General features: G+C 31.0%; 1 protein-coding gene across 4 annotated transcripts in view; it reads left to right on the top strand.

Moving 5' to 3' along the window:
* Nucleotides 1-25,576, top strand: part of LOC142331110 (zinc finger protein castor homolog 1-like) — a 336,060-nt gene that overhangs the window by 204,655 nt on the left and 105,829 nt on the right. For all 4 annotated transcript variants that reach the window (XM_075376798.1, XM_075376790.1, XM_075376803.1 and 1 more), the window contains 2 exons: nucleotides 3,673-3,887; nucleotides 14,636-14,816. In XM_075376798.1, the coding sequence (XP_075232913.1) occupies nucleotides 3,673-3,887; nucleotides 14,636-14,816 (396 nt within the window). The remainder of the gene's footprint in view (nucleotides 1-3,672; nucleotides 3,888-14,635; nucleotides 14,817-25,576) is intronic.

The raw sequence follows: 25,576 nt of genomic DNA, 5'->3' as shown, positions 1-25,576 counted from the left end.
CGGATTTTGGCATAAAAAAAGAATAGCAGTACGTTCGTTTGTGTTGAAAGCTTTGAAGAGTTCAACTTTGCTTATTTAGGCTGACATCCCCTACGGTATCAGTATCGTTCCTATTCCGATTCAAATACCCGTGAAAGTGTAACAAAGATAATGATCTCATTTGAGTCAGTTTAACCTCTGGGATCACCCCAGAAATCGTTTTGCATCGCTTTTTCCATTGTAGTTTCATTTTTATATATATATGTATTAAAAAAAACTATCCCTTCCGAAGGGTTGAAATTCCCAGAAGGTCGAGTACTTTGCGCGACCTGAAGGTTACTTCCTAAAGATTTATCTATTGTTACTTTTTTGGTTCGTGAGTAAAAAATGGAAAACATTATTTGTGGTGAAATTCTCTCAATAAGTATGTGAAAGAGTTCATCTCCCTAACCTTTTGTCTGAATCTTTTTGTTATTTTGGAAACACGCAGCTTAACCCCACCTCAACTTGATATCCCTATTTCACAATAAAAAGGAAAAAAACAGGTTAAAAGCCATATAAATGGTATTTTTTGCTTCGATTTCCTGTAATAGGGAATCACGACTAGCAGGTAGAAGATGCACCCTAAATCTCCCTTTTAAGACACGCACGCACACGCGCACACACTGTTAGCACTTTACTGATGACCCAATTTGCAGGTCATGATTGATTGTTCGTGGCAGTCTATTTTATTCTTATTTTCTTCGTATCTTCTTACATTTCTTTCCTACATTTTACATAAAAGTACGTTTTCCGATCAAATTAAGCCTAGGAAATTGTTTTATTTATTTACATTTTGTTACCGTAAATAGACACTTTTCAATAACTTTAAACGAAGTAGAGAAATTTTGTTGCACTTTGAAGTGTAGTCGCGCTTTAATCGTACGTATATCATCAGCATGGGTCTTTAAAGCCTATCAGTATATTTAGAAATTTTGAAATACTTTATTCAGTTTTTTTTTTTTTTTTTTTTTTTAGATAAGTCGTGGGTAATTACTTACAAAATATTTTTAATTATTTTTCTTTTAAGTTAACTAAATACTGTTTTTTGTTCAAATTTTCTTTTCTTTTCTCACTGCTTTTGTTAGCTATTAATGTTTTGTTCTTTTTCTTCATTGTAAAGCATTCATGGATTAGCGACTCTTTGTTGCCGTTGTGATTTTTTCCGTATGTACACCTAACTATTACGAATTACTTCAAATTCTCATCGGTGAAACATTCTCATTTTCAGTTTAAGGATTACTATTAATATTTTAGTAACATGTGGCCGAAGAATTAAGGTTTTATTTCTTGCTTAGTCTTAATATTTATTTATCATTCATAAAGTCGCTTTAATGTTATTTTCAAAATTAAATTGGTGGATAGGCTTTATCCATTAAAGGAAAGAGTCAAATTCTATGGAACACTTCAAATTAAACTCTGTTAAACACGTAATCCCGTCATGATTTATTTTGGACAATTTTTATTAGAAATTATGTGAGACGTTATATTTTCACCTATCGTTTCACTCATATTCTTCGTTAAAATACGCGTTTTAATGATTAGAGTAGCAATATTGTTAAAAAAAGGGTTGTACTGAAAAGTTTCTTAGAAAATTTAAACAGTAATATAATTTCCACTGTATAAGACAGTTTTTATAAAGACAGTATTTAAAATTACTAGTATATTAGATTTTATTATTTGATAGGGCCTGATTTTTTAAATATCCTTGAAGTTTTCAAAGTATCTATCAAAACAACAAATCATTTTTATTTATTTAATTACCTTTTTGTGCTTGCAGATTTTGTTGTTTAGTTTCCGTGATTCCCAAACTGTACGTCGCGGCGTTCCGGGGAGCCGCGACGTCTTCACAGGGGCGCCGCGAAATGTAGTAAAAGCTTCATAATTAACTGAACCAAGACATTTATAATTATTAATTTAATGTTAATAAAAAAAAGAAAAGTTAAATAATGAAGATACACAAATAGTCATACTTTTACTTATGGTAGGGCGCCATGGAAAAATTTTAATTGAAAAAGGGCGCTGCGACTCGGAAAAGTTTGGGAACCACTGGTTTAGTTTTCTATCAGCTGTAAGACGTAATCATTCATTTTCTAAGTGACGGTGTTAATATGTATTTTTTTAAGTAGTCCCTTTTTTTAAATTAAAACAAGTGAAATATTGCAAAATATTCGTATATTGATATATTTATCCACTTTAGGAAAAAATCAGTTGAATTTATATATTTTTCTTAAATATTAAAACATTTTTCAACAAATATATACAATCAAAACCTTCATAAATTATTACGTTTTAATCTTATACTCATGTTAATTTTTTTTTTTTAATATTTGCTAATAGCTATGTTATTCCAAACTGCAGTCTTTTACCTTTCTTGGAGGGTTAACTGTTGACCGAACTCAAGGCCTTCAAAAATAATTTTATGACAATAAAAATATTGTTTGCTTCGTGGATTTTGAATGAAAATATTTTATTTTGTAAAATAATTATATTTTATTAAAAGAAATAAATCATCTATATATTCCTCTGAAATAGCACAGTTTTAACGAGACGTGTGAAAGTAAATTTGTATTAGCTACTTAATTAGAATAAAATTAAATTTATTAATGCTCCATCTCATTTTATCAATTTAGGCCAATAAAAAACTAGAAAACTAAAGAACGTAATTAATTAAAATGTTTTTGTTCTACTACAAAAAAGAAATTATACGTAATTATTAGGAAAGAACACATGCTTTCGGTTTGAATGTATGCAATTTATAATTTATCTTATTTATGGTTACTGAATTGAAGAGTTTTCGTGATATAACGTAATTCAAATTTCAAGCTTCGGTCTGAAATTCTTCGCCGAAATTATTTTGACAAACTTTTTACGCCTTAAATATTATAACTGTTAATTTCCTTATATGAAATGGACAAAGTTCTTTGTCTAGTCTGTATTCTTTGAGTATTGTTAATATAGTGACTGTACCATTCGAGGATCCTAAAGACGGTAGTTGCCCTATAATCTCGTGTGTAGTTAGGTTTCAATTGAACTATCTTCTACTTCATATTTTATTCCAGACACGCGATTCGTGTGTACTAAACCGTTTTATTAAATAAATTTACTATTTTGTCTAACAGAAATAATTTATTATGATTTGTAAGCGTTTCCTGTATGAAACAAAGTTTCCTAATGCGAAATTTCATTTGAACAAGATGTTAAATAGTAAATATTATTTCAGGTAACTTGTCAGAATGTGGTATTTTCATTTTAATTTCTTCTTTTAAATAAATAAATACTTTTGAAAGTGTAGGCCTACATTTATTTTTTATTATTTATTGCAGTACCTTTGTTCTTTAGTAATGTATACATTTATATATTATTACGATTTAAATACAGTGATGATTAATTATCTCAACAAAAAAAAATACCTAAGTAATCGGAAGATTTCTCTGAACGAAAATAGTTTGTTGCTTAACACAGACTTTCGTGTATAAACAGAGCTTTCTAATGTTTCATATTTTAATTTACGCAATTTGTTTCTACATTAACAAGTTAAAGCTCTTAATGTGTGATTTAGAAGAAAAATGTTAATTTTAATCGCTTATTACTTAAATAATAAGTAAACAATACTATTATAAGTGTTAAAAACGTATGTATTATTCTTTGCAGGAAAGATTCTGGAGTCACTCTCTGCAAGGGCGTTCGGAGGCGTACGAGGGCCAAGTAGTCCTGGATCGCAACCCCCTACGCCTCCTAGAACACCCTTATCTCCTCACAGCAAGGTCAGTCCAGCACCAATGTCCTTACCTAGACATAAGTTGCCCGGTCTGGACAGCGTTGCAGCAAAGTTTGCGGTGAATTCTCCTCATGTTCCCAACTCCAGAGTAAGTTATAGAAAAAAATATTTTTATTTACCTGCTAACAATTTCATAGATAATGCATTATTTAGGTGAGGCGTAAAGAAACGTTTTATGATCGGTAGACTGTTTACGTATAGCTATTTAATTAATGTGTAATTTATAATTATTTGTAACTTGATGCTATTATAATAACAATGTAATATTTTTTTTTGTCATATTTGTATTTATAATGTAATGCAGTTAAAATAGAGATGTGATATTTCAGTGAGTTCTTTTAACGCTGGTCATCGTGAGTGGGAAGTTTGCTATTTCAGCGTAAGTTAAGCATTCTATTTCTACATTCCTTACAGCGATCTGTATTATTCATCTTACTTTTGTTTATCTGTCAGTATAGCACAGTAATCATTGTAGCTAGATGAAATTGAGAGTTTGATAAAAGGGAATATGGTAAAAATGATAAAATATCTACAAAATAATAATAATAATAATGAGTCGTTCATCACTATTTTTAAATACGATTTTTTTTTAAAAGTAGTATTATTAAATATTGGGGTTGCCCAAGAAAATTTAGATTAACGACGGCCTGGATGACCTGACTTTTACAGATATCATATTTCACTGTCTACGTGATAATCCGTCAACATCTGGCCATTTCATTCTTTAGGCAGCAAATAGGCTAGCGAGCAACAGTGCTACCGTCTGTTTATAAAGAAATCAGGATAGCGTGCCTGCTTACAATTAAACTGACGTTAGTGGTTATCTAGTTAATGTTGCCTCATTACCTTAACTTCATTCTTCAAGAAAAAGAACTGTAATCGCTCTTATACAAGTTTACTTTTTAATTTTTAATTCCATTTTCTATATAACTCTGATGAACCTTATTTAAGAATATCCTAATTGCGTATAACTTGATTATACATTTTTATAATAAAACTTTTAAAACAACACGCCTAGTTTCTTTTAAAACTCGAATTAGTTCATACTATTACATTATTTAGATATGCCTAACTTATTTCTGTAAACTTTACTTGGATTATTGGAAATTTAATTCTTCGGAATAATTTCAAAATCCATACGAATTTATTCATATTTCTTTTTAAGAAAATGAAACTTATTATTTTCAACGAATGTGGTTTGAATAACAGAGGAGCGTTATTCTTCTTTTTCCTAATTACAGTAATTGACGCTCTTTTAAAATTTATAGCTAATTTGAATATAAATAAAGTACTTGTAAAATTTTCCGTCTGTTATTCATTAAATTAACGCTATAAAAAAATGATATTTTCAATAAATCCCGTTTAGAATTTGCAAAGTTTAATTTCAAAACATCCTCGATTTTGAATTCGGTTACTTATTGTTTATTGTCTAATTTTCAATCCAATTTGTTATCATTTTATCTGTTTTTACCAATTTTTATATTTGAACGAAAATTTATAAATTCAAAAATCGAATTCCGGTTCGTTATTGAAAATAATCCGGTCGTTATAAGCAACGTGGGCTTATGCGTAGTAGCCATCAGCGATTTGAAAATCCTACACAATTATTTGCTATCTATTCCGTTCAGTGCTTGCAAAACAGAGGTTGATGGAAAGTGGGACTTGTCACTGTCTCGCCTACGCCGATTATGAGGTATGTGGCGTTTGATTTTTTCAAGCAAAGAACGTAGTACAGCCGAGATTCATCAACGATTGCTTTTTTTAATGAGGATAACGTTATGTGTAACAGCGGTGAGGGATTGATTCTTGAAATTCGGTGGAAGGGAGAAATAAAAATATTCAAGTTTACGTCACCAAAGAAAAATGAGACCCTCAGTATTTTGGGGAAGTAAAGGAATTTGTTTGACAGAAATCAGGATAGCTTGGACCACAATAACGCCAAACATTTGTTGTGAAATGGTAAAGAAATGTTGGAGGTCAGAAAATCACACTGTGGAGTATGTTCACGGGGAATAAACTTCTTGTGACAATGCGCGTCCCCGTTCTGCAGGTCGCACAAAGGAGGCTTTATTTGAACAGTACCGATGTTTACCGTGTTCTGGGGAGATTATCGATCATCTCCGAGCTCGGACTTGATACGAGAAGTTGCTGTTTCTCCAAGTAAGTAAAGGCTAGTTAAACTGCACTTTAAAACCATTGAAGGAACGGGGTAATAACTTGCCGAGTACTCGAGCATCTGAATTTTTTGACGAGGATTTGCAAGAGGTAATGGTGAGGTACAAGTGTCAGAGTATAGATGGTGATTATGCGGACAAATAATACAGATATAATTATTTAATATGTAGTAATGTAGAAGTAATTTTTACGTGTAATTTTTTTAAAAAAGGTTTTTTTTTTGCTAGTAGTTTATTTGTAAAACAGTTTTACAAGTACAACTTTAAGAGTTTCTAAGAATCTTAAAGAATTTTCCGATTGTCATTTTTAATTTTTACGTATATTTTTAATGTTTTGTGCACGAATATTTACTCATGCAGCTATTACGTATATTAAACAGACAATTGAAGATCAGTTTTTGAATGTTCCTCTTGTACTTGGAAAACATTTTGTATCCAGTCTTGTGATTATCGATCTTCGAATACATTTTAAGATTATTAACCGTCATATATTATTATTATTTTTTTTTAATTTTAAATTCTAGAACCTTTACTTTTTTATTCATTTATTATTTGTATATTGCATAGTTTCATTTCGCTTAATTCGGTGGAAAATTTCGCAAAAAATAATACTGAAATAAGTTTCCTGTAGATTTAAAATTAATTACCCGTAATTGGTAAATTTTATAATTTAATAAATCATTTTTACTGTATCATTAGTTAGATATAACAGTTAAGTTACAACCGTTTAGAATTATTGTTACTTAGACGTTCTACGACGTTGCTACGAAAGAAAAATAGTATTCAACAAACTATCTTATATTATACTAAGATATCTTATATTTCTTATATTTTAATGCTATTAATTTTGTATCCGGTATATAAAAATTGTTTACTTAGTAATATGTTGTGTATAGATTATTTGTTAACTTCCGTTTATTTTATTATGATACGATGTTCTCTTTAATAAGCATATTTAAAAGATGGATTTAGTCGTATTAAAAAGGATTAAAGGCGATTCAAAACTGCGGATTGCTTATTTCTATGTAGTCCTCCAAACTATTGTTCACTCACGAATTATAAATCTCATTTCAGTATTGCAAGTCGAATAAAAAATTAATAATGATAATGAGAAAACTTATTAAGATAAGGTGTAATTAATATTTTAAACGCATTTCCTTTTTTAGACATTTTAATTAAAATGATTTTCGTGCATTGTTTTGTTTTATGTCTGTTACTTTTTTAATTTAATATTTAATCTTGGTTATTAATCATTTTCAAATTATTAAACGTGATAAAAACCAAATTCTAATAAAAACATTTTTTTGTAAGATACAGAGAAGAATTAATGTAGTTTCATTCCGAAGGTTGATTTATGTTACGAAGACAATAAAGTCTCTAGATATTAATTAATTTCATTATTAACCGATTATATTCGATCTTTTAAAATGTTACCTAACTAAAGAAATAACTTTTTTTATCGGATAATCTATTTGTGAAACTCATTATTCCACTTGTTTTTTCTTTCTTTTGAAGTAAATTGATAATTCAAGTTAAAGGAAAGACTTTTTTGCTGCAATAGCTTTATAAAGTAATAGTTGTAAATGAAAAAATAATTTTATTCAGTCGGTAGTGTTTAAAAATAGGTGAAATATTTGATAAAAACGGAATTATTTAAAATACGTAACTGAAAACCTAGAAAATTCATAACGAAGCGACTGTGATTTTAAAATATTATTAAAAGGTGTGCTTGTGGCGTCCTGTTGGAAACACATAAATTTTGATATTACCAGAATTTTTTTTTAATTAACTGCGTATAGTTTGTTCTCGCGCTACATTTTAATGTATTCCAATTTTTAGAAGTAAATTCGTAGGTAAATAATGTATTCTTGTGAAAATGTAGGTTTGTTGGCGAAAATCCTCATTTTAATAGGGGATGTTTTTAGTTCCTTAAAAAAGTATTATTTATGAATAGTTTTTCGATATAAAGATTTAGTACTTAGCTTCGCTCGAAATAAGTTAAGATCGTTTCATATTCTCTGTTATTTTACTATCACATATAACATAACATACTGTTATGTTATATACCAGTGGGTTTAAATATACTTTGTATATTTTCATAATTCTTAAATCTTTGTAGATTTTTTACAAATAATATACCATTATAATATTAAGTTCCTTCAGTTCTAAATACTTAATGATTGAAGTTTTCTTTTTTTTTAATTTTTATGTTTAAATAATGTAACTTACACCAAAAAAATTCAGTTATATGCCGATGATGAGGAATTTATTAGTTTTTCTGAAGTAATTAATTTATTTTTATTATTATTAAATAAACAAGAATTAACTTGAAATATTTACTTTAAGTGGTAATTTTATTATTTTTAAACAGCGTAATTATAAGTTACAAACATTTTTAATTCGCCACGTGTATATTCGTTAATTATGATTTGCGTTCTTTGATAGTTTTTACTTTACATGATACTTTAAACAGAATTTTCTTAATCATTGTGGCCCATTACAATCGCTAAAAAAATTCATATTAATAAAAGTTGACTTTTAAAACGAATATGTATAGAATTTTCTACTACGATTGGTAGGTAATATCGGTTCAAAAGACTCTTCCTTACCTCCGAACAGAATAATAATAATAACAATAACTGTTAAAAGACTTAACATGCGATCTGTACATTAACCACTTTACTTGGTTCTAAAATTTAAATGGCGTAAAGAATAACTTTAATACAAGTAGATCATGATTTATGTACAGGAAGCAATTTACTTTCCGCATGTACGAGTATCGGTGAATGTTGTATTAACAGGGTGGTGAACAGAGCAAATAATCAATACTAAACATCTTTAATATTAGAAATATATGCGTTAAGCTTCTTTTAATATGCATTCAAATAAGGTAAGTATTATTAATTTATGTTTCATTAAAAATATACAAACTGTTATTTCATTTTTAGGAAAATTTTATCATTTGATTGCAGTTTCAATTATTAAATAAAAAAAGGTGGGTTATTCTTTTCTTCAACAGTTTTTCAAATTATCAGTCATGCGGGCTTGAAATTTCTTTTAATAAAATTTAATTTAATTTAATTATACTATTGAACAGCGTTTGGAATTTAAAACGATTTAATCATTCACTATACGATATCTCGGTTGTTTTAGTTCCAGCGGTCACGATGCCATTGATGAACACGCAGGAATTTCTGCCTGTTTTTATTAACTTGAAATTTCAGCCACGGCTCGTCAATCTTTTATTGGAGTTACAACCCAGTTTCTGAAAAGGAGTCGTGACAGTTATTTAAATGCGAGCATATTATTTACCTTTCTATCAATCGGTAGTTAATTATTTATTTTTGAAAGACGTAATATATTAACCGTTTATTTCTAGTAAAATGTGTATATTTTGCGGATTAATGAAAATAATTTTCTTTGTTTTTATTATTTTTTTAATTCAATAAAAAGACTAAAAGGTTTTTTAGTGTCTCTTAATCAGACAATTTTCTGATTATTTTGTTTCAAAACGATAATCGTTATCGTTGATTATGTATTCGTTATTTTAATTACGTTCATTTGCCTATAATTTTTACGATCGTATTTTTTATATAATGACCGATTTATAAAATAATCCGTTGTCATATTAATTTTTAACTCGTATTATTTATGTCTTTCGGAAAGTGATTTAAACAGATAATTGATCCTACGTGCGGTTACATTTTTCTACAGCATTAAGTTCGAGTTAAGATTGAAGAGAAATGGTTTTTTTCTTTGATTTTGTTGTAAAACATATATTTGCGTTTTGTTTAAAATAGAACGTTTTTGAAGGCAAAACAGTGGATGTTTGACGAGTGAGGTAGACTATTCTTATTTGATACCTGTCACTTTAGAATAGCGTAACTTGAGTGTGAACGCACAAAAAGATAGTTGGACGGCGTTCAAGGAAACAGAAGTTTTCCAAATCGAGGAGCTACAGAAGCCGAATTTCCGACAAGTCATCTGAGTGAGCAACATCCGGGGCACGGGTTGCCAAAAGACAACCGCGGCGCTCGTTGATACCCCCTGCTCGCATTTGTGCGCACGAGTATCATCCCTTCAATCGAATAAATATGCTGGAAGAATTCAATTGAAAAGTCGTTTTATCATCAGTTAAACCGCACCGTTTTCCTGCTTATTTCTGCTTTCTCGTTTCAATTTGCACACAATAGAAATTATTATAAAAGAATACTGTAAGAACGCGTTATAAACCAGCAGTTTTTAAGCGGCCATCTTGACTGAATACGTGAACATTTTCTGTATCCTTAATAACACCTCTTTTGGCACCAACAACCGAAGAAGGCACATGGGACTATTTAGTGTGGGCTTAGCATTTATATCGGGCAAGTCATTTCCGTATGCGTCATGCACGCTCTCTACGTGACGTAAGAGGAGTTCAGATACTTAAGAAAATATTAAATTCATTACGTTTCCTGAATTTTTATAATTTTTTTTACTAAGGGCCAACCATTTTATTTTCCCTTTATTAAATAAATATTAATCGTTATTTTGTGTTGCTCGTGCGCGTTTTGTATAGGCTATGATTACAAACATTCCTATGAGTATTCGAAAACGTTAACAGGTACCTTCGCATAATATTTTATTTAAATGAGTAGAAAGTGGCACATAAACCCCGATATATTTTCTTCGAAGAAAATATATTGGAAATTGAGGAAAATATGTTGAAGTTAGTAATGTTATAAAAATAATTAATCGTTTTACAGATGTGCATAACATAAAAATTATATAAACTTCTATTTTTTATATAATTATTGCTAAAGCTCTTAAGAATTAGAATAATAAATTTGTTACTTCATTTTATATGCATCCATCTAATCGAGTACACTTAATTAAATTTGATTATTTTAATTTCAATTATTAGCATTAGATCTTTGCTTTCTTTGTTTTTTTTCTTCTGTCATAGCTTGAATAAATAAAAACGGATTTAAAAAAATTCTTTTATATTACCTTTGTTACTTTACTACTTAGGCCATTACTCGCGTTGCCAAATATAACATAAAGATACGTGGCATCAGAGTAAAACCTACAAACAGTGAGTTATTAAGAGTAACGTCTATACGTGATGAAAAAACTAATAAACTATTTCTTCTTCAACGAAAATGATCGGTTCCATAAAAGAAATTATTGTTTTATGTACAAAAATCTAATCGCTTAAGACGGTTGAAGTGAGACTTAAAAGAGTTTACAATAAATGTACTAAAAATAAATAAACAGTTTTTTCTAACGAAAAGATACCCGAGCTATAATTGTAAATTACACGAATAAGTTAATGGAAAAGATTCATTTACACTTTTGATAATGATGCCAATCATCTTACATAACTGATTTTTTTTCGTGACTGATAAATTTCTCCTACCGAACAAATATTTTTGACAGTTTAATTCTCAGTAACAAGAAACTATTTTATTTTTCCTGATGCTCAAGCTGTAACACGTGTTTTTTATTTACGTAGCATTCGGTTAATGAGTTAAGGAAATGAACTAATGAATTCTGTGTGTGTAAGTTAGGCGTGTGATTAGTGTATCTATCTATATTATGCCAGAATAGTGGTGTAGAAATATCTTACGTTATAAACAAGGGTAATTTTTGTGTTTAAGAATAAATTTTTGATTGGTTATAGCGTAATGATATAATTACAATAAGCATTGTTCCATCATCTATTTTATTATACGACCCATATGCTGTTTTTTGGTAACGTTAGTAATGTACAGCACCCGGTCCTGCTCTCCGTAGGTTAAAGCAACACGCATCGCATATGTTGCTCTTCCTTATATTATAGCATAACATCTTAGTTTCCAATTTAAAAAAAAACTATTAAAATTCTTAATTAACTCGTAATATAGCACACGATTCCAAAAATAAAACGTTAATCCTAGACCCTCTACAATATAGTACGAGTAAATATAAACATTTGAGATATAAATTATGGTATTAGTTAATAGTCTTTTACGTCACGACAAAATAAGTATCATTAATGGTCTAGTCGCTTGGTATAAATATTAATATTTCATGTCTTTAGAATACGTACGCTAATACCTTTCTGCTAGTAAAAAAATAAACATCTAGAATGGTAAATGGCGATTAGTTTTTTCAATCTAAATTTATTAAATATAATTCATTTCTACTTAGCTTATCAGAGTATTACAGCTGAAATAATTCTTTGGAAACATTTTCCTATTTGAATGTTTTTCGAATGGAACCTTTATGTAGTTAAAAATTGGCTTATTTAAGTCGTCAAATTATTATTTTAAATAAATAAAAACAAAATCAGTGAACCTCATCTGCGAAACTTTGTATGTATTGCGATACTAAGAACTTTATGATATGGCAGCAGATCGCGTTTATGAACTATAGAAACCGTCTTCGGACTTTTATTATACAAATCTCGATAGAGGATTAATATTCTGAACATGGATGTTGTACATTTTATTAAATATTTTTGAAATATTCTGTGTAACAGATAGCATCAGACGAGCATATTAATAAGAAAAGATTCTTTACTTACAAAATTAAAAAAATGTACTAAATTGTTCATAGGTCATTAAACGATTAAAATACATAATTTCTTTAATTGTATCACGTTTTACTAACTACGCGTAAATTTTTTATTAAGAAAAAATGTAATGATAATGAGGATTAAAAACAGTTCAATAATGATTGTGGTATAGGCTTATTATGCAAAAGAAGAAAATATTAAAAACAATCTTTTTCTTTGCAGCCTTGAGATAAAATTTGAAAAATTGGGAAATCATGAGAGCATTAAGCATTAACATAAAAAAAATCAATCTTATAATATTAAAAATTATATTAAATCGATTTATATATTTAAATTTAACCGTTAAAAATTAGCTAGAATTTTAAAATATTGGTGATGGTAGAAAAAACAAATTTCATTTCACATAAATATAAAGGCTAAATATAATATTAATAACTGTAGCCTACAGTAAAACTAAAGACAATTTGGTGATTTTTTTGTTTATGTTGTTGAAATAATGGTCATATTTTTCTTAAAATGAAAAAAATATATATTTCTTCAGAAAAATACTTACAAATTTCAAAATCTTCATTTAATATCCTTTGAAGTATCCTTAGCTGCATTTATTTTTACACCTACTTATATTTTGTTCTAGTCGTCTTTCACGCGATACATTTGGATAATTATTTTTTAATTCTAATATTTTTTTTTTTACAATGATTGTTTTTTTAAAATTTGTTCTGTTTATTTAACGAATATTAACTTGTATTTTTTTTAAAGAATAATATATAATCACTTCAGTTACATACGATATAATAATGTACATCTATGGAACTTGAATACTGTTGGTAATAAAATTATTGTACACGGTGCATATTATTTTATGTCATGAGTAAATGAAAATGTGAAAAGTGGTTTATGTACAACGCATATGTATCTTATTTTAAGCTTTTTTTTATTTATTATTATTATTTTTGTAGAAGTAAGTCTTCTTTCGCCTGAAAGCTGTGAAGTTATTTTTGTATTATTTACACGTTACTTGTCATTAAAAAATATTTGTTTCCTCGCCAGTCAATAAATCATATAAGAAATATTTTTTATTGTTTTCAAAGTTTTTAGACTACTGTATAGCATTAAAATGTCAGTTGAACTTGACACCAAATCTTTTTGAAGTTACTTAGATGGTAGCCAATAAAAATAAATTTACGTTTTATGTAACTTATTTTATTTTTTAAAAATAATAATAATAATACGTCTCTAGAAGCAATTCTTTTACTGAATTTAGAATTTTATTACACGGCGAATTATTAAATAGTTTAATTCCTGATTATTACGTTTCGGTGTGAAAATTTAATACCTTTAATACATATTTGATGTTCTTAGGATTTTTACAAAAGTTTAGAATGTCGAGAAGAAATTGTAAAAAAAAAAAAAAGTAAAAAATAAAGGCTGTTTTTTTTTGGAAATATTTAGTTATGCTAGAAAGTTTGGAAGTAGTTAAGTATTTACGGATTTTCGGTTTATGTTCAGTTAGATTTTTTTCTCCGTATTTGCTACATGTCCTTGCGCAAGCATCGTAGGTTTATATTTCAGACTCGCGTTGCAATATTGTTTTTTGTGTATAACGATGTATGTCATTATATCTTTTGACGAATCCGGCACTGATATATGCTTATTATATAAGACTTGACTGTAGGAGAATGTTTTTAAATCTTTTTTTAGGAATGGTGTTTAATTTTTACGTTAATATATGTTTTCGAGGAAATTAGAATGAATATGTAGTGAAAATAAACTATGCAGTATTTTGTTGTTAAAATTAATGTGTCATGTATTATATCTCACTTTATTCCGGTTTTACCTGTTGTTATTTTTGTACTTTTTCAAATAAAATCGTGAAACAGTGTGTTTTTTAGTAAATGGAGTTGTTTTTAATCGATGTGATTAATTATTATCAGTATGCTAGAGATACACTTAAGGAATACGTCGGTGTGTGTGTAATGTACTTAAAGCTGAACGTCCCTTTGTACTGAAAGTACATAAAACATTTCTTTTATGTACTTAATTAAATATTAGTTCTAAGGTTTTTATTACATTTAGTATTCCACGGTTTAATGTGAAGTTTTTATATTGTTTATATTATTGCAGGTGGCGTTACCTCAGAATATTTCCACTATATTGGCGTTAGCTGCCATGCAGGAATCGCGTCCTAGCAATAAACAAGGGGGCAGCAACACTCCTACCGCGCCACCCAACACTTCTGCTGCTCGTACCCCCACTCCTACCCCAGCACATACACCTGTCATCACCACTGCATCTGAGTCTTCAGGTGAGATTTTTGAATTTTATTTTTATGTGATATATTTTTCTCTTTCTTTCAGATAATTAAGTTAGTATTTACGATAACCATTACGGACAATTCAACTTTTTGGTAACGGGTATTTATAATATATTTAATATATATGTCTATAACATACATAATAAATATTGTAGTAAGTAAATAGTTTTTCATTGTTTTCTTATATGATACTTTTAAAATGTATAAATGACTGATAATTTTCTAAAATTATCCACAATTACATTTTTTTTATTTCCTTGATTTTTTTTACGGTAATAAAGCAGTGCGTTTAAAGATCTTTTTCTGAGATTATTGCAACAAAAGAAAGTTAATTTTTTAGAGAAAAAAAAGTAATTTTCTGAACCTTATGTTTCATTATTTGATCAATATTTCTCTCTCTCTCTCTGTCTGTATGTGTGTGTGTGTGTGTGTGTATGTATGTGTGTGTATGTGTGTTTTGGTATATGTCTGTGCATGAGTGAGTGCGCATCCGGAAACAAGAACCATTGTTTTGTATTTATAATTTTTTGTTTGATTTTTCATATTTTAGTTATTTTTTAATTTAATTCATTTTGTGGAGGTCTTCCAATTCCTGATGATTTATTGTTTTTAATCGTTCTATAAAATTAATGGGCTTATCGTATTATATTGGTATTTATGCCGTTAATTTATTTAAAGTAATGTTTTCTTATTTCATTGCCCGTTATTAGTCATGTTTTGGTTTTGTTAACGAAAGTATTTCAGAGTAAAACGTCCTGCATCATTATTATTACATTCATTAAATTCTTACGAAGAGATGTCCGTTCATCTTAATGTAATAATGAGAGGTACCGACTAATTCAGTGGTTATGGAGAGCACTTAGCGACGTTGCCACATTCTGGGTGCGAACTACTAACTCGACTAGAAATGAATTTAGGATGGGATACGATCTCCCACCCACGTGGCTAAGATAGGTTTGAGTAGGCGGGCGGTCACGATTAGACAAAGCAAAGGCCTCGTTAAAAAAAGAAATTAAAAACGTGTTTTTCATATTTTTACAATAAAACTTAAAATGTTTTACAGAATCTCGCATTATTTATTGCTACAGTATGTGGAGTGCGTAGGAACGTACAGGAGACTACAGCGATAGACTGCAGTCGTTTATAAGATTCACTCGCTCTCTCTCATCCCGATTTTTAATATCTCCTTCTTTATTAACCTCTTTGTCTCACCCCTCCTCGCTCACTCTTACTCACTCAATCACCGCCTCACTGTTACTTTATATCTTATTTTTCTTAGCTTCTAAATATCGAAAGAAACCTAAGGCACGGTTTTGTTTTTATTCTTCTACCTGTAAAATAGGGATCTACATAATTGCGATTTATACAATTATTTTATATGTAAACTACTAGAGAATATAAATCTTATATTTTGAAGATTATAATAACTTATACTTTTTTTAAATTCTTTTGAAGAACAATAGCGATGAACATTTTTATTGTAGGATCGCGTTTCTCTACAACTCATAACTTTTATAAATATTTGTTAATCAAAACCTGAAGTAGAGAGTTTTCTAATTCTAATAAAATAAATTCAACCAAACACAATATTATACACTGTGACACTCCTTTAACGAGCCGAATATTTCTGTAATATTCCTATTGTATGACCATTTTGTTTTTTAACTTTTAATGAGTCTTTCATTTTATTTCATGAAGTGTGTTTAAATAAATTATAATTTTATCATTCCAGTTGATCAGAAAATTTTTGAATAATAGAAATTGCTGTTAAATTTTATCGAGGATGTTTGTTTTTTCCAATCTTTTCACATTAATTTATTATTTATATTTTAAAACGTTTTGAGCAGGTTGTATTTTTCGTTTTCATTTTTGTGAGTTCTACTTGTTGGAAATGCAGAACAGAAGAGCGTTGCGGTTCTGTTTTGTGATGCAGTTTGTTTAAAAAATACGTCCCAGAATTATTTCACTGGATTCAGACTACTTTCGAATTTTTATTACGGTTTTAATTTTTATGTCACCTGTGTCTGCAAGATATTTTAAATTAACTTTTAATTTAAATTACCGTAGTCGATTGTTAGTATTGCTTACATAAGCCAAAGCATTATTATGCCCGTATATTTTATTTTTACTCTGAAAGCTTAGGCTACAATAACAGTGAGGAACGTGTTAGCCGCTACAATTCAAAACTCATATCGTTGTCAGACTCCGCGGAGAGGAACCATAAAATATGAATTGCTCCTCGATGCGTCAGAGACAAAAAACAATGGTCGACGGCATTTTAGCATGGAATACGACTATAATGCTTTATTATTAAACTTTAAAACAATAAATTGTTCTATAAGACGATAATCGTTCCATTTCCACTTAGACTATATTTTCATTTTAAACAGTCAACAAACAAAATGCATAATGTTAAGTAAAACGAGTATGGAAATACGCTAGAGAAATGGATGTGACAGGATAAATTAATACTCTGCTTTTATTGCAAGGCTATTAATATTTTGTCTTCGAGGATAAATTAAAAAAAATTCGTGAGGTCCCAATAGGTTTTTTTTTTTATGTAAATACTTGAAGAACAATATTTAAAAAAATAAAAGAAAACAAAAGTTGTGTTCATTTTCTTGAAAGAAAATTCATTTTCTGAATTTGAAACTAATATTTTTCTCTCTGTGTATGCAGAAAAAAAATTTGTGAACATCTTTGATTTTACAGTAAGTAAATGTTTAAAGTAAAAACAGCAAAGATTAAAATACTGTAATGAATCTTTTTGGTTTTTCTAATTTAACAAAAGCATTTAACGGATATCGATTAAATAATTCTATCGGTTAAATTATAACAAAACATGTTACTATAATGAAACGTAAAGCTCATTTGTACCCCGTCGTTAATAGCATCCCCATGACAACGCGGCGTTGCTTTAAATAATTATTTAAAAATCATGGGAGTACATTACACTATTAACAATTGTAGAAATTGACACTTCGGTCTCAGCAAGTTACGTAAATTCCAGAGTAATCAGTGCGATGATATGCTTTCGTACAGTTCAGCCTTGCATTTCTTGTCTTCCAATCAGAAATAGATAAAATTATTCAAAAGCTGAATTCTTTATAAAGCAGTATAATATTTAATCAGAACCATAAAATCTGGATTTTTCTACAAATAGTTTCTTCATAACATTTGCTTTGAAAAGTTAATTCTTATTAAAAATCAGACTTTTCATCCGATTACGAGAAGAAATCAATAATCTTGTTAATACCTATTGAAAACAAAAATTTCGACTATTTTCGGACCTAATCGTACAAATACATCCAATTTAATATAAAAACATTTTGCTATGAAATAATTTTGATGATTCCGTAAGTGTCTTGGAAATCATCGACATCAAAGTAACTTCTATGATCATCTTAAATTCTCAGTAAATATGATGTGATGTTACTTTTGAAGCGAATCGAAACAATTAAATCCCATTACAGGATACAACTCCTATCACGGAATGTAATCACGTACGATCTCTACAATTTTCGTTAAAGTTTACTGTTCTTGAAAAATTTTATTTAGGCTAAATGAGATATGTTCACGAACATGCTAAAATTAAAAAAAAAAATTTCAACATTTTTTTTGTAATTGGCGGTAAAATTGTAATCGTGTCTGTTGTTTCGCTTCACGCTCTTGTATTAATAAAATATTAAATGGCCTACTATTATTACAACTAACGTGTATCGCAGGAAAAAACATTGAACTACTTTTTTGAATGCTTTTTTTATAAATTTCATTGTAGTGTATAAAATCTGAAAAAGGAATGCTATTTAAATATATCGTAGATTCCCAAATAACGAGAACGATTACATTCATAGTAAATAAGCGTCCGATTTATGTCCATATGCTAAACTAAACCATCATGATCTTATAATTAATTTGCCGATATGATTCATCAATGTGGTTCCTTCTTTCTTTGTAAATTAGATTTTAAACAATGAGATTCGACTTGTAGTACAGGCTGCGGTATTTCTATGGTGCGTGTATACATGCATGATCTGTTGTGAAAAAAAGTTTCAGTGTGTAATTGCATTTTAATGAAAAAAATTAAAACGCAGTGTCCTATAGATTTTAGAAGTATTTTACTTTTATCAAAAGTTGTTTATTTTATTTTAGAATTAAAGCGTTTTTAGTAGGAGAGTAAACCATGAGCACAGTTACCTAACTGAAACGGTCAGTTACTTAACTGAAACAAATTATTAACAAGACATTTGTGGTTTATTTTGTTTATTGAATTTATTTATTGCTTTCATTGATATGCAAACCCGTAAATTATTTACAATTTATTTATTCTGTAGGAAATTTGCAGGCTACTGTAATTACTTAAACTTTAAAAAAATAAGTCTACTTATTTACACGTGAAATACAATTTGGCCTTATTTGCTTCCTCTTAAACAAATATTCTTGCCAAAACTAAGTACATTCCGTGGTGCTAAACGTTTATAACCGCCGCTTAAGAGTTCACACTGGAATTTTGTGGAAATAAATGGTTTGTTTCTACTTTTGACAACAGAGCTCATTCATATTTTTAATTAATTTTTTTGTTCTAGATAATTACGTGAAGTGGTTTTCATTAATAACAATCTTGCATGATACAGCTGATTTAATATTTCATGATAATCAACGTTCTATTTAAAAGATCTGGTTTAAATTTTCAATTATTAAACCATCCAAACATAAATTCAATATCATTGCTGTACTGTAAAATTTTCTTTAGCGTGAAAAGGATTACCTGTTCCCTGAACTTAACTTATGATGCTTAAAATTAAGAGCTTGATATGCAAATTTATCTGCTTACGTTGATGCTTTAAAATAATTTTAAAAAACCGAAAAGTATCACGAAATAGGTATAAAGTGTTTAATTTGCGATCTCGTCTGTAAAGGTATCCTGTTATTTAAGGGATAAAATTATTATTAATTATTAAATTTTAATGGGCTACAAGGAAATGGCATTCATTAATAGCCCTTTATTGACTTTCTTTAATTACTTAAAAAATAAAAACATTTCGTGTAAGCTATTATTACATATTAAATTTTATATGGTTCATTTACATAATTATTTACGGAATAGTAATTTAATTTTATAAAATTGCGTTTGTTAGTTTTCAGGGAAGATTTTAATTTCTGTTTGTGGTATTAATAGCATTTATGTGCGAGAATTTGTCGTAAAACACAGTTTTGATTTATATTCGGTTAGCAACTTTGACGTTATATTACGCAAAGAACCTGTAACTAACTATATCGATGCGCTTACAATGCATTTGTCAGAAAGAATGCAAGTTTAAATTCTAAAACTTGAAAGGTCGTTTAAAAAGTAACATTTAGTTTTTTTATTATATGCGTGTGTATCTGATGACTTGGCAGCCGAGTTAGTTCGAGAAATGTCCTAAACACCTAAAGTTGGAATTTCAAAAGTGAGTCGGGCCAAGGTATTCCTTGAGTGCAGAAAACTGCTGGCACGGAAACACAGCGGTCCCCAATGCACCACTCGGCGGACGTGTTCACAAGGAGGAATGCATTTTCCCTCGCGATTTGCGTTATTTCTGATCCCTCGTAGACAATTCGGGTCGTAACTAAACGCACGATAGACTTCCAATATTGCTTAGCAGCGTTTAAAGAATACCTCTTAGATATCATTAAGCGGTTTTCTGACCCATAAACGTGAAATGTTATTTTTGGAGGCGTTAAGAAATTATACTAACACCTCTGTTCTGTATTCTTCCACTGTTATGTTTCTTTTTTAATCGTCTAAGTTACTTTTTCTACTCGGTGCCTTGTAATAAACCGAAAATTTTTATCGCAAACATATTATAATTTCAGATATTTATTTCTTATTATTGGAATAACTAATTTTTTATTAGTTGAAAAACATTTAACAGAAAGTAAATGAATTTAATTGAAGTAATAATATAACATTTTGAAAGTAGGAAAGAATAGGAGAAAAATGATTTATTTAATTTTATAACTACATCAGATTGAAGCAAGTATTATCAGCAATGAACATTTTTTGTTATTTATCTGGATTCTTTTCTCAGTCGGATTAGATCTGTTGTAGCTTAAAAAAAGGATTTGGTATTTATCTTATACGATGCAGTTCGCTTAAATGAAAAATCATTCTTTTTAGAATTATTCTGTAATGTCAATATTAATTTCCTTTTAAGTGTACGTTGCAAGTAGTCTTTATAAAAATTGTTGGATGTAGTGCATAAATCATATTTTTCAGGATCCAAAGTAACAACGCGTTTTGGATCTTTAGAAGATCCAAGCAGGAGGGTGATAATATTTATTATATATTCATTGATGGTAGTCTATGAATGTAGCTTGATCGTGCAGTCTTCTAGAACATTTAATGATCTCTTTTTTTCATTTTCTCAATTATTTTTATCACGTTCTATCTTTCAAGACGTAATGAATTAATAAAAGTTACAAAATGTTTACTTATGAAATAGTTAAATTTTTGACATTTATTTATGTATTTACTGGTTAATACTAAATATGTAGTTAATCGACATTAAAAATTAATATTTTAGCTTTTTTTTAGTGGGCTTCCCATTTGTCAAGTAAAGCCAGGTGTGTCGGATAAAATCTGCATAAAAAAACTATAATGTCAATAGAGTTCTTAGAAGAAACATGCACAATATACATATAAATAAAGGGTTCTCTTCCGAAAGTCGTGACTGATAAATCCTTGCTAAAGTTGAACGCTAAGACATCTGTAATACCATTATTACAGTTAAATAAAGCTATTAAGAATTATGTATTCGGTAGATTTTCTTTTGTTGTATATAAGTATTTTTAAGAACAATTTTTACTAAAAAATTATTTCTAATTCATGTTTTTTTTTTCTTTTATGTAGTGTGTTATATTTATAGTTTATCTTTGTTACTAAACAGTATTACAAAGATACAAATTATATTAATTTATTAGACAAATCATATCAAATACTAATAATAAAGTACTCAACATTGAGATAGGTAAAATATTACAAGTATTTAGATAATTGTTATGCTAAAAATAAACTTAGTTTAAAAAAGCAGTAAAAATCAAAAGATTTATACTGTTGCACTAATTTTTAAGTGTAACGTTTTCAAAGAAGACAAAATTTCAACTCTGATGCGAAACTTTTACTAGGCGTTAACATTCAATTTTTTCTTAAAAAAAAAAAAAGTGCTGAAAAGATGGATATTCGTAGTAAGAATTATTTTATTTAATGAATACTTATATCCTTAGCAAGGAGACTTATATTCTTCGGCAAGTGTAGGTGGTGACTAGCTAATACGGCTATTCTTCTCCGTTATGTTAGGAAGAGGTTTTCTAATTAGCCAACATATAGATACGAATGCAGAGATTAGGGAGTGTTTCCATAATATGGATGGTATTGCTCCCATGGTGGAACTGTTCAGAGACGTGTTGGAGGGTACATCTGAGGAGCCAAAGAGAGCACGGTTGACTCAGTTGGGCCTACTGGACGAAGCTACGCAAAATTAATTCATTGTTTGTGATGTGGCCCTCAAACGACGGATGGAGGTACTCCTGGGATAGATGTGAGAAAGGTACTGGAGTGTAGAGTAGTTGGCAGCGAATTGCCCGGGCTGATCCTCCAGAGATGGCCCAAGGAGGTATTTACGTCCACTGTGGTACTGGAGAATATCAGTTGAACTGTGGCCTTGCGTGGCTGGTCGACCTGGCACGAGGGCCAGATTATTGATCCATCTCGTTGTTGTTGTGGGAGATACCCTGGGCGGGTCCGATGCTTTGATCGGGATCACTGCGGGCAGGTCAGGTTTCTGGCAATGCCCGCGAGATGGATTTGGCCGGTGAGTCAGTGGACGTAGGCGGACTGAATTATTTGGTGTTAGTGAATTTACTAGAGGGTGAAGAACGTTTGGTCAATCGCTTGATGGAATCAGCTCAGTTGGTGTTGGGTGAGAATGCCAGTGCCTGTTTTTTTGCGCCTCACGAGTGAATGGGGTTTCATTTGTGTCGAGTGACTGAGAATATAGCTTGGAGGCGCTCGTGTAAACACCGGGCGCACACAGATATGTCGTCACTGGGTACCACAGTGGGTAGGGTCTCGGTGAAGAAACCAGGGCAGGGCCACCAGCTGCGACAGTGGTGGTGAAGGTGGCAGACCGCACATATGCGGATCTCCTTTGCACTGTAAAGGACTCCGTGTTGCCGGCCGAAGCAGGTATACTCTTGGCGCGTCGAGGTAAGTGAGAGGATCGACCTTCACATCAAAGTTACGGACACTGGAGACGCTGCTGAGCAGCTACATCGGCTAATTTTGGGCAAGGTGGAGGGCACGACGGTTACGGCCGGTAGCGGCGTTCGACCTGCTCACTTGCTCATAAAGGACGTAGACGCCCTCCTTACCTTTGAGATGAATTTATTGCGTGATATCCTCAAGACGGGTGGAGACTCAGTGACGATAGATGTCCTCTCCCTGCGGTCCTCGTTTGGGGTTATAAAAGTGGCAACGGCGGCGATTCCGCCTCTGCTCGCGGATAAATTGCTGAAGGACGGCCGCATTGGGTGGATATCTTGCCAGGTTTCAAGGCGGTCAGCTGAGGAGCGTTGCTAAAGATGTTTGGGGATTGAGCACCGGGCTGGGTCCTGCGGCGGTCCCGATAGGCAAGAACATTGTTTCAACTTTAGGATTATGAGCGTAGCGCGGGGTCTTCGATCTTCCGCGTGTAGGCTTCTAGCTTAGTTCCTGAGGGCTACATGGTAGTATTAGGTGTCTGATGTCTTCTTCGGAAGGCAAAATTTTACTGGGGCGAAATTACTGATGTAGATGTCTCTCTGGGCATCACACGATGCCGGACTGAGCACTGTGGAATGTTATCAGTTTGTGGGCAAGAAGATAACCTCCGTTAAAGCCACAACTGCAAGGAACGGAGGGGGTGGTGTAGCTACCAGATAGGCTACGAGGCGGGATCTTCTCCCCTCGGGGAGGGGGAGGGAACGAGATGTGGGATTGCGGGCTCCCGTTAAAGCCCGTCAGGGCTAGAAATGGGGGGGGGTTGGCGACCGGTAGCGTCACAAGGCGGGTGTCTTCCCCTACGGAGTTGGCATGTTGGATTGCGGAGCATCTACGTAAGGATTGCCCAACGGAGAACAAATGTGACAGCTCTGTCCAGGATGGGTGGACCTCACCGGGTTGGTCTAGTGGTTAACGCGTCTTCCCAAATCAGCTGATTTGGAAGTCGAGAGTTACAGCGTTCAAGTCCTAGTAAAGCCAGTTATTTTTACATGTATTTGAATACTAGATCGTGGATACCGGTGTTCTTTGGTGGTTGGGTTTCCATTAACCACACCTTACGAATGGTCGAACTGAGAATGTACAAGACTACACTTCATTTACACTCATACATATATCATCCTCATTCATCCTCTGAAGAATTCTAAACGGTAGTTACCGGAGGCTAAACAGGAAAAAGAAAGAAAGAAAGAAAGGATGGGTGGGCCAACCCACCGGGTTGGTCTAGTGGTGAACGTGCCTTCGAAAATCAGCTGATTTCAAAGTTGAGAGTTCCAAGCTCAACTCCTAGTAATAGCAGTTACTTTTATACGAATTTGAATACAAGACCTAGATACCGGTATTCTTTGGTGGTTAGGTTTCAATTAACCACACATCTCAGAAATGGTCGACCTGAGACTGTACAAGACTACGCTTCACTTACACTCATACGTATCATCCTCTGAAGTAATACCTGACGGTGATTCCCGGAGGCTAAACAAGAAATAGAAGAGGGGTGGGCCGCTTAGGTGTCCCGGTGCCGGTGATTGGACAGGAATTCCTTAGTGTTCCGATCGGACTTCGCTTAGGGGGGCAAAGTAAGACCGTTGTCCCGGTGGGCGATTGGGCGATCCCTTAGGGGTTCCTCATTTGAGGCGTGGCGTCAACACTGGAGTTCCGGTGGGGGGATCTCTACGAGGTCCCCTCATTAGCGGCATGACAACTAATAAAATATCGAATTCCGGCTGTCTGGGGGGAACGTCAATTCTCGACTAGGCATTTTGAGGCGATGGCACTCCCTGGAGCTGTCTTCATGCTTGGTTTCGGGTTTGACTTCAGGGCGGGATAAAAACTAATAAAAATTAAAATGAATACTTATGTTAAAATCGTTTCAATAACATAAATATTTAATTAATTTAGTCGATTTCTTTTCATTTACAAAGAATGCTGCGTAGCTTAGTAATTAATTAATTATAATTTGGTCTTATTGTTATTTTATATTACAGTAGACTGCTGTGTTAGTTTAGTTGTGGTTTTGAGCTATCATAGTGTGGACAAGTGTGGTTTTAAGGTATCATAGTTTTAAAAAAAAAAACGATTTAAGTAACGATTTTATGAGCAAAATTAAAACGTTTTATTTTATAGATGTTTTAATTGGAAAACATTTAAACAGAAGAAACATATAATTATATTAAAAAACTCTTATGTGTGCGCCACATGGCTTCCTTTACGCTTATTAAATTACATAAACACATTTTTTTTTAAACGAAAAGTACATAAAACTTTATTTCATTAATAACTTCTGATATTTTTTCATTTTTTTATGTTATTATTGAATTATTATTTATCGTAAAACCTTTCTTACAATCGGCGGTTAATAATTTTTAATAAATCAATATATTTAAATTAAAAAAAAAAGTTAAAAAAAAGGAAGTCTGATTCGAACCGATATGCCTTTCCCTTCTAAGATCCA

This window comes from Lycorma delicatula, chromosome 1, assembly GCF_047948215.1.
Source record: "Lycorma delicatula isolate Av1 chromosome 1, ASM4794821v1, whole genome shotgun sequence".
NCBI lineage: Eukaryota > Metazoa > Arthropoda > Insecta > Hemiptera > Fulgoridae > Lycorma > Lycorma delicatula.
Note: the sequence above shows the minus strand (reverse complement) of the source record. Positions and strands in the feature narration are given on the sequence as shown.